The sequence below is a fragment of the Ascidiella aspersa genome, chromosome 4 (assembly GCF_963924565.1).
Source record: "Ascidiella aspersa chromosome 4, kaAscAspe10.2, whole genome shotgun sequence".
Taxonomy (NCBI): Eukaryota; Metazoa; Chordata; class Ascidiacea; order Phlebobranchia; family Ascidiidae; genus Ascidiella; species Ascidiella aspersa.
In genome coordinates, this window is record NC_139450.1 from 5,884,676 (window position 1) to 5,895,471 (window position 10,796).

The following is a 10,796-nucleotide window of genomic DNA, read 5'->3' on the forward strand; positions in this document are numbered from 1 at the left end:
CCCAACGACCACCAGCCATTTTTACTGCCACAAAAAGCTTATTAGTGTAAATTTTTTTCCAGTCGGGGTGCTTTTGAAAGAAGATGTATGTATGTTTGTTTCTTTTTGACTTAAAAAATATATGTTAGCATTTGAAAAAAATAGTTATATTATTTTAACAAAATAAACAAACGAAGTAAACGAATGCGCGGCTTTCCTTAAAAATCGCTTTCCGTTTGCAAAGCACAGATATAGAAGTACGACTTACAATCTTTATCATCTTCACTCAGGTTTAAGTCTTTCTCGTTGAACTCCTCCTTTTCTTTTTCTGCCGTAACACACAGTAGGAATGAATTTAAAAAGCATATAAGGAATTTCATGATGTTCAGTTAACCTTTGGATATCTGCAATATAAGGGTATGTAATAGCTTAAACTTTCACTTATACTAATTTTTATTTATGGCCGTATTTGTCTAATTCTAAATAGAGGAATCAGGTGGCACTGTATAAAGACAAATGTATTGTACGTCACCATTCTTATCACCTTTTACTTGCGCTTGTGCTTTTAAGTGCATTTTAATTGTTTTCATTTGCACTTTGACCTGATGAAGCACGGTTGTGCGAAAGCTTGTCGAGAATCCAATACAATTTGTCTTTATACAGAGCCCCCTGATTCCTCTAGTTATACGAATTGGTTCCGATAACAAGCAAAGTGGATATCTTAACTCTTCTCACCAAGAAACATGGAGAAATGGCAAGTGTGGTTAAGATGTTTTTACTTGCTTTTCTTTATTCCATATTTATCCATTTCTGGTATGGTTTAAGAGCAATTCGGTAAAAGCGCTCTTTCTGTTTCATATATTGTTTGAGTTTGATACACTGCTCAAGTCCAACAAAGTTTTGGTGTGGATTTCTTTATAGTGCCAAAGCAAAGACGTATTCTTGTCATGTAGCACTTCTAGAAGGGGCTGACATTTTTTTGAAAACAAATATGGCTTCTTGTAACTTTTAGAAATCACTGCTGTACGACCTCTCACCCGTGGCTGTAATATTAGCATTTGCTGTAAGATGGGCAATTTGTACGCCAGTGATCATTTTTTTAAACTGATTGTGCAGTACCATCTAGTGAATATTTGACGTGAAGATTTAGGCAGTTAAGGTTAAACTTGTCAATCAAAATACGTTTGACCGTCTATGTAAAAGGTTGCACACCCCTGCTATAATACCAAATTTACTGAGATTTTAAGCGACAGGGCTTTTAAAAGCGCTGATAGGCACGATATTGCAGCTGTTTTGGCCCCAAACAAACATTACGGTATTCTGCAAAATCTACAAGACTCCGTTTTTCGTTTAGCAAGCTTATATTAAAACCCATACGATGAGCAAAGTTTCACTTTATTGTTGAAAAAAGAAATGAGATCTGAAACACCAAATTTGTTGATGAACGGACAACCGGTAATCGCCTAATGGTCTTTGCAAATTCAACACGCTACACATTCCTCTCGGTGTACTTTTTTCCCCATTATAATTAACTGCATAAACAGTTTTCGAAATAACTCAACATCTTTCCTAAAATAGACAAAATAGCCTCTTGTTCTTACGTTATATCGTAAAATTTAAGCTAAACCAGACACGCGAAAACTACAGAAGAAAAGCACATATTACCACACTCTTGTTTCGGCTGTTGCAAATGTCATCACATTCATTACAGTGCTTATCTAAATTTTAACTCACATTTAAGCGGATCACCTACTGGAGCTACAATTTTACTCGCTATATCATTGGCTTACATTTCCGTTCATCAGCTTTTAAATTTATGTAGATCTTGTGCTGCGTTGCATACAATATGTATTTTCTAACTGTGATGTTCGTCGTTTAACAAAGTCGCGCTTATTAACAAAGTATTAACAAAGTCGCGCAGCCTGCAATGGTCTCCATACGCTTGCGCGATTTTACAGCAGGAAGCATTGCCGGTAATAAACAGCGTCCCTTTCTTAGGGATTAGCATATGTCCAGAAGGTTGACAATGTGGTAGAACGTTTAGCGTTAGCATCGTTAAAGTGTATAATTTTTTTTTATATTTAAAGTAGACTTAAGTCATTCAGGGACATGACCCGACTGTTTTTCCTCAAAAAAAAAAGTGGCATATATTTTTCAACTTTATACACATTATAAAACACTTCCTGATTCAGTTTTTGATATTTGCTTTGCAAACTACCACAATAACATTTTGCTGTGGACAACATATTCCCAATGCAATGATTTGTTGAAATAAAAATTTTTCACTTCCTTTACGGTAAAAGGCTTAACTTGAATTGCCCTTTTTGGAAACGAATTGACTTTATTTTCTGTTTCTAAAACTTTTTTATAAAACTGGTTCTAAGATACGATCGGTAGCCGTTTATTATTGAATGCAGTTTAACTACTTATGTTTCACAGCTTACGGTTGCCTATACATTAAGCTTAAGGTATTAGTTACGTGCAAAGATTTTATGATTTTATATACATGCGTTTTTCGGTTGACTAATGAACAGGACAAAAAATACCCTATCACGTAAGTTGAACACAACTAATACACAGTTTTAGAAGCATTAAACGTGATTTCCGTAGTAGCCAAATATGTTTTTTGGTTGAAGTTACCAATTGCGAATTTAGTAAATGGTCTGATTTCACGCGTCATTGAGTCTGCTTCGTTACGTTATAAAATATTACCATATTATGGTAAAATTAAAATTTTATTTTAAATACTACAGCTCAATGTACTGTCAATGCGTTTATTTGCCCTATTTACAAAACAATGCTAAACACCAATTTGGTTAAAGTTCTCGCCAATGAAAACATAATGTATCCAATTGGAACACTTTTGCTGAGTGTTAGCTTCGCCGTCGTTTATTTTTAGCCAGATTTTGCAACTTTCTGCGCTTTTTTAGAATTTACTCATGGATTTTATGTGTTTCATTGGATGACTTTTGTGAACACGACAAAGAATAGCGTACGTGGATAACACATACCTCTCTGTCACCATCTACCATTAGCTATCTTAATATATATTTGAAGAGATCAATCAGTCAGGACTCAGGAGCAAGAAACTAACAGCCTAACAGGAGCAGGGTTTCTCGTCAATGGTATATATATATATATATATATATATATATACATATAATATAGGATTATTACGTCACAGATTGAGGTATTATGACTTAAAGCGTTTATGTAATTATTAAATCAACGCACATTATTTGGGTTAGGGTGCTGGTTAGCGCTTGGGTTTGAGTGGGTCAAGTATTGCTAAACTTAATCCTCTTATGTACATTTGTTAAGTCAAATTAGTGCATTGTCACAGACCTCAAAGTCTAAGAGTCGGACTTTTTGATTCTTTGGATGTACTAATTGTCGTAGACCTGTTTGCTTAGAACTGCGCTAATTTCTGACGGTTAGGGTGCCAAATTTCATAATGAGAAACGCTCATACCAGACTAAAAGTAAAGGGCAAATTAGTAGGCGTAAGTCTGACGTGGTTAGCAAGTGTAGTGCACTATAGACAATTAGCAACTACCTATATGATCCATTTTAAACACCATTACAACATTGCTTTTTTGGTTATGTTTACACTGCTTTAACAAAACAGAAAGCCTAAAATTTGTAACTTCGGCGATTACACAACTTCGCCAATTACACACTGTTTTTACAAAACAGTGAGCTTAAATTCTTACGTCTAGCAAAACAGCATCAAATTTCTGAGCAAGCCCCTTTTGCAAACAATAACTTTTGCCACGCAGATAATTGCTATAACTTTGTTTGAAACAGGCTTATTCAACCGTGCATTCGCGCGTCTCCATATTGTGTATAGAGTTCTATGACCAATTAGTGTTTTGGTATTTAGCCTAGCTCCCAATAAATCCAAGCTAGCCGTCTGTAGTCGTTTGAACTGACCTACCAAACTGTTGTAATTGCCCGCTAGCCATCCGATTGTCACTTTCTAGCGGTCACTTTTTCGATACACAGTGAGTCACAATTATCTTTTTAAATTAACGTCTGTTGAACGCGACTTGAGAAAACTTACACAAATATGGCAAGACATAATATGTAATGGTGGCCACAGCTTTAGGGCTTCTTACGTTTTGTTTACCCATGCAAAATATCGTGTTTAATGTAACGGTACTAATTACTCTTTATCCTCAAGACAACGCCAGTAGTATTTTTTTTGCTTCACCTAAATATACCCTTCTAAGCCAAGTTTGTAAAATATTTTTAAAAGAAAAAAAGGTATGGCTTTTTTCCTAAATAATTCGTAAGGAGCAGTAATATTTTTTATTTATTCTTGAAACCAACTTTAGCGGCTTCTACTCAAGAAAAGAGATTGACAAACATAAGGTGTTCAACTAACTACATAACATATTACATTCCAGGACAGCTTGAGGCGAAATACGCCAACACAAACAAAAATGCGTCATCAACTAAAAGACTGTTACACACTTTGTTAATAGTTAATGCAATAGATCGGTTTTTCTTGACGTCATATTTTTCTGTTGGAGCCGTTTACTGGGCGTTCATCGATGCGGAACAACCGTTTCAAGAAATAAACCTGAAAAAAACAGAAAATTTTAATAAGACCTGAAAAAATTTCTGGTACTACACCACAGCAGCCAGTGCCGTAATGACTTAAGTCAATGACTTGACTTGATTTAAGTGCACTTGGGCTTGGACTTTACTTATTTATTCGAAAAGACTTGACTTGAACTCAAGTTGTTTTATTGATGACTAGACTGAGACTCAAGTCATTTTAAAATCACTTGCTTACAACACTGGCAGCAACCAACAATGAAATTGTCTAAATCCGCAGCAGCCAAATAAGCCAGTATAAGTTTGAAAAGCTTCATAACAGGAAATCGCTAAACTTAAAAAAAATGCTCGAAGGGCTTACAGTAGGAAGAGCCTTTTGTTGCGGTAAAAAAGAAAATGTTTAGTAATTTTAATAACAAAGTATACTGTTTCGGGAGTAATTTAAAGAGTTTGTCTTCCAATTTCCCTTTCGCTTGTTACCAACTAAATATATTGTGTTAATTTCGTTGACAACTCACTTTTGAAAGTCGAATTCCGGAAAATCAAGAAAAACTATGAATTACCATAATACAATTTTTTGTATCGCTTTTAAGACAATTAATTGCCTTTTTCATAATTGTTTTTTTCATCTATCCGTGTTACTTGAAAATTGTCCGCTTTGGGTTAAATTGCGATTCCAGATTTTTTTAGATTGATTTTATACTTGTAGCACGAACAACCTAATTACGATTTTAACTAATCTAACTGTGGTTCATCCTAAATCAGCTCAAAATATTTGAATCAAATTATAGTAATTTTACCGGTTCAATAACCGCTGAGAAACAAACCTGTCCAAATGTAACGGTGCAAACGAGAATCATCATTGCAATGGAAAATTCAGCGACCAACGCGTTGTTGTCGTCCATGAGTTGTTTGTCGCGACCGGATATGGCATTTTGCTTTGCGACCCCAAGCTTCACCTTAGTTAAGTCGTGGAACACTTGGAACAGCTTGTCCTAAATAGAATGATTGAAAGACGTCGCTGTTTTCAAATGACTTGACTTTACTTTAGTCTTTCGGACAAGTGGGGTAAGTGTAGATGTTTTTTTAAATAATCGGTTATTTCTTAACGGCAAAAATATCAAAAGCGTTTTATTAAATACCCTACGCCCTGCGCCGTCCTGTATTTAACGTCAATAACGTATAGAGACGACATTACTGCAGTACAGCGTCTGATTAACAAAGCATTTACCTTAGTCGGTTCTCAAATACCGGTTTGCTAAGCGCACACAACTGAAAAGTTGCCTACGCTATCGTCTTTATTTTGACACTTTTATTCAAGCAGTTCACACAAAATACTGTATGCATATTGCTGTATGCATATTGCTGTATGCTTATTGCATATAGGCCTGTACTTACATACAAATGGTACACTGTGTCGTTGTCATCTTGTTTATCTATGTGAAAATCGGCCACTTCTCCGTGATGCACAACCACAATTAGTACGTTAACTCGTTTAGAAGACAGGCGGTCGACGGTGTTTTCGAGACAGTATTCATACACACCTGAAATCACAACGCGAACATAGATGCATTTAAAACTCCAGGATGACTTCCAAAAAAAATTTTTTTTGACCTCTAAAACTTTTTTTGGCTTCGCATGAACCAAAATAGGTTTTTAAATTTTTCATAAATTTACGTCACAATACAATCTGTATACCTTCAGAAATATGCTGATGATTAAGTAAAATGGAGCCTAAATACGTTTAATGATAAAACGTTTTATTTTTTAATAAAATATTTTCCATTAAAAATTGATTACTTCTAAAATATACACTCATATTTTTAAATATACACTCATATATTCTTCATGGATCCTAAAATTCGTTCACGGACCCCAAGGGGTCCTTGGACTCCAGTTTAAGAACCTCTGGGTTAGAGCGTTGCCTAACGTATTGCGCAAATCTATACACAACCCTTTGCAGCGCAAATAAGAAGCACGTGTAAACTATCCACAAGGATTATCTTGTAAATAGGCCTAAACACGTACACAATCAGACTTGGACATCGAGATTTTTTTTACCTTGTTTAAATTAGATTAGAATTAAAATTAAAGCATTTCAGACTTATCGAATTAGATTAGAAGTAGAGTTACTAAACCCGGAAGACCAGAATTTAAACCAGTATTGAGCTAGAAATATATATAAGTATGATTTTCATCAGTATAGCTTCAATCGAAATTTATTTTCATAAAAATTAAATGGTTAATATTTGTGCTATATTTTTATACGTTTTAGCTTAGCCTACGCTTAAATTTTTCCAAGTCTATAAAGTCAGCCCCACATCACCACTGCTAAAATAAATTACTTCATTAAAATTAAAATTCGGGTCAAGTCATTTATATTTAAAACTGGTGTCGTGTCATGTTCTCTTTGATGCTCTAGTAGGCCATATGCTTAATTTAGGATTGAGTTACGTAAGGATGTAATTTAATTAAATTTTAGCATTATTTTGCAATGTATTCAAGTAGGTTTAAATTTAAAAGGAAAAATCAACAGTTTATAGACTAAATTTCCCGACTGTATGACATCTATCAAAAACGCACAGTGGGTCGCGACTCATTGGTGGATCGTGAAGCGTTTCTAAGTGTTACAGTTTTCTATTAGGCCGGGAAAATATTGCTTTGTCATTACGTAACCTTTATGCAGCAATATCACAATTACGCAGCAATTAGGTGCGTTGTGACACATTACCTATTTCAGTACGTACGCCAGTAGCATAGATTCAGGTTTAATGTAATATTCGTTTGGTCATATCTCATGCGGGCATTAAAAGTGGGTCGCGAACTAAAAAGGTTGAGAAGCACTTAAAAAAGGGTCAGGTTACAACGAAAAGTAAAAAGTAAATAGGAGCGCTACGAGGACGAGTCTATACGTACGCTGCATTTATAAATAAATAGGAATGCAAAACTGTCGTTTAAAAGGGTGCCACCGTACGAACGTGCTCCCTTTGTCGGAAAACACTGCTAAATCGCAAATGAAGGCTTAAATTCCTATATCAATTCGGTCTCGGATCAACACCCATACTACCATATAGTATCAGACGACTGCCAATGCTACCGCTTCGTATGGGATCTCGGTTTCAATACTATAATATTGGAAATCCCAAAGTCCGACTCGAGGTAAACCATTACGCCAACATATTTACTAAATTAAACAATAAGGAACAGCGGCTTTAGAGTAAGTGTGTTACCTGCTACAGGGCACATTAACTCCAAGTTTCCGCCCAAAGTGGGCTCTTCGGTTTTCACAGCCACAGTTCCATTAGGATACCGAATGGATGCTGTAATAAGCCCGTTCGATTTAAACGAAGGAGGGGTTTTAACCTTTGACAAAAAAAGTATTATTTTTGGGTACATTATGCACGGATGTGTAATGTAGCTTGATGATAAATTGCAAAGCCAAAAAGGTCGAGTACATCGACATCATCTTGATTATTAAGACGTTTCGATACGAGCCGACATTAACTGAGGATGATACAGGCTCGCATCAAAACGTATTAATAATAAAGATGATGTCGATCTACTCGACCTTTTTGGCTTTAAAAAGTATTATTCCTTATCGAATACGTTAGAAAACCTATTGTTGCTAATCTATTTATTTCGTGTTAACTTAAAGTCGACGTTTCGAAATAGAAGATGGTCATAATTTGGCGGTACCTCTTTTACGAATATTTGGCAAATTTAAAAAAATTGGCTAGCAATTTAGAAATGACGACTAATCACGAAGTACAAAACAAAACAGAAAAACACGTACCCTTTTTCTGATTGAGTTTTTTTTAATGTTTTTTATAGATTTAAAATTTGGGGAAAAACAGCGAAAACAAAAAAGTACATAACCAGACAAGATGTGCGGTGTCGCATATTGTACCAGGAGGAAGTGGTGTAGGTAAGTGCTATATTTGGCCGGGAGGTATAGTATGGTAGGTTAGTGCTATATTTTGCCAGGAACTATTGGGTGGTTTTAAAAAAATATTATCTCATTAGTTTAATATGTCAGGGTCACAATGTGGATAAGGCGTTACTGTTACAATAGAAAACAAAGACGGGAAGCATACTATTACATATACATAAACAACACAGCCAAAATTATTTTGGGGAGACAACGAGACACTACCTATCGTAAAAAAACATAGATTGCACTTTGTAAACCTCACCAACCTCGAATCCTGTGATAAGTTCAGAGCCCTCGTTACAATCTTCGTAATAGCAATCCACCTTTGCCCGTGGCACTTCGATGTCAGCACTAAACTCGTGAAAAGTGAGATCTTTCATCAATGTCTGGAAAAATTCCTTGGCACTATCTGAACCGTATTGAAATAGTGCCTCCTGGCCTTTAAAACAACAGCACTTATTTAGTGTGACTTTTAGTCAGAAAACGTTCACATTTGAGTCGAACTCAGGACTTCGTGTTCGACAGTCAAACTATTAGGATTGCGTGTATTAGGAGTGCCCAAGTGCCGGTGTTAGACTTGCATGTGCGCAATAGCTAAGAACCAAAAAGCCGAACTGTCAGTCGCAAAGGTGGACTAGCATATGTTTGAATATTTTGCACCCAATTTTTGTTGGTGGGTAAGTTATACAGTGTTGTATTGACTTAAGTCAATGACTTGACTTTTGACTTAAGTGCACTTAGTTACTATTTTCAAAAAACTTGAATTGATTTAAATCCTCGAATAAAATGACTTGGGTTGAAATTAAATGTTTTCTTTTAACTATTTATTATAAATTGAGATATTTATGTCAATTTTACACGCAAGACGATTTGCTCATATTCGGACGAGTTTCCAATTTTAATGGTTTATCGTTGTTTTTGTATCAGTGGTTTGACCTGTTGTTGACTTGCTCTAAATATGACTTGACTAAAGCAATTGATGACTTGGACTGCGACTTAATTCATTTGTTATTGTTTTGAAAAGACTTGACTTGGATTTAAGTTATTTTACAAATGACTTGACTGGGACTTGAGTCATTTCAAAATGACTTTACAGCACTAAAGTTATACGACGCACTTACAAGTGGATTGCTACAAATCTTCCCTTAGTTACCAGGATGGGTGGAATTGAAGGCTCTGGAAAATGGACTTGGAACCCAACTTTATTTACTGTTTCCGAAGCTGAACTCGCGTTATTTTTCAACAACTGCACAATTCTGTTCTCATGTTCGTAACTTGACTGTGGCAATTTCAAATGCAGTTAAACTGCGACCCACGCTCCGGGGCTGCAGAGTCGGTTATAAATAACCTGAGTTCGACTCCGGTCAAAATTTCAAACCGAGTCTGATTCCGGCCAAATATGCAATTTCGTCAAGTCTCTAGTCCGACTTTACAGCCTGTAGTTGTGCGTAACTAAAATAGGGTGGATACTCAGTCATCCGGTCATTGAGGTGTTATATAATTCTTCCGCCCATAATACATGGTTGATTAATATTCCAACATTTGCTATTACGCCTTCACGATTTACAGCTTGTAGCCTTATCAGTTTAAAAAATAGGTGCTGCACACTGCACAGGACTCGGTAGTCTTACGCAGTCTTACTCAAGTCCCGAGTTTGACTCCAGAAAACTTAAACATCAAGTCCCGAGTCCGACTCCGACTCCGCAGCCCTGCCACGCTCCTATAACTTTTAGAAAATATTGCCATTTAATATTTTTGCACAAATGAACCGTCAAACTGTCCTAAATTAACCTCACAGAGAGGTGGATTTACACAAATTACCAATGATTTTGAAACTCCCACTTACGATCTTTTTCTTCTTCGGTCATTTTTTTTTCGTTGTTCTTTTTCATTTCTTTTTCTGCTGCGTCGCAAAGAAGGAAAAACAGACCAAGGCAGATTACGAACTTCATTGTATTAGGTTAGTAGCTAGTTTTCTGCAATATGCCTATATGCGGTAGACTATTGGACTACATAATATCAAACAAAACTAATCAAAAACTTTAAGATTAAATAATAAAAAGTTGGATGCCTAAACGACTAATTTATGACGAATAGATTACCTTATATACGATAAAACAGGCAAATGCCAAGATGTCCAGTTCGAAAATGCTACAAAAAATTGATGGATCTGTGCCAAATAAATGACTAATAAAACATTGTAAAATGTACACTTGAAACCCTTCAGCATAACCTAAACCTTTTTTCTGCGCTCAAACCAAACTTTTTACTAACCGGACCCTTGAAATAATCCCTAACCCAGTGGTTCTCAACCGGGGTTACGC

The 10,796-nt window shown here is 35.7% G+C and overlaps 1 protein-coding gene across 1 annotated transcript; it reads right to left on the reverse strand.

Moving 5' to 3' along the window:
* Positions 1-4,163: 4,163 nt before the first annotated feature.
* LOC146146836 (transmembrane emp24 domain-containing protein-like) lies at positions 4,164-10,476 on the reverse strand. The gene is made up of 6 exons (XM_083388353.1): positions 10,319-10,476; positions 8,739-8,911; positions 7,772-7,904; positions 5,940-6,085; positions 5,369-5,536; positions 4,164-4,563 (listed from the first exon to the last, which is right to left on the reverse strand). The coding sequence occupies exons 1-6, from the start codon at positions 10,422-10,424 to the stop codon at positions 4,495-4,497; spliced, it is 795 nt and encodes a 264-aa protein (XP_083244479.1). The 5' UTR covers positions 10,425-10,476; the 3' UTR covers positions 4,164-4,494.
* Between the last annotated feature and the right edge of the window lie 320 nt (positions 10,477-10,796).

What these genes read in the sequence shown, in the direction of transcription:
- LOC146146836 (XM_083388353.1), bottom strand. Translation starts at nt 10,424, where the DNA reads ATGAAGTTCGTAATCTGCCTTGGTCTGTTTTTCCTTCTTTGCGACGCA. An exon ending in AACTTATCACAGGATTCGAG is followed by an intron (nt 7,905 to 8,738) that starts GTTGGTGAGGTT and finishes TTTTTGTCAAAG; the next exon opens with GTTAAAACCCCTCCTTCGTT. An exon ending in GTTAATGTGCCCTGTAGCAG is followed by an intron (nt 6,086 to 7,771) that starts GTAACACACTTA and finishes TTGTGATTTCAG; the next exon opens with GTGTGTATGAATACTGTCTC.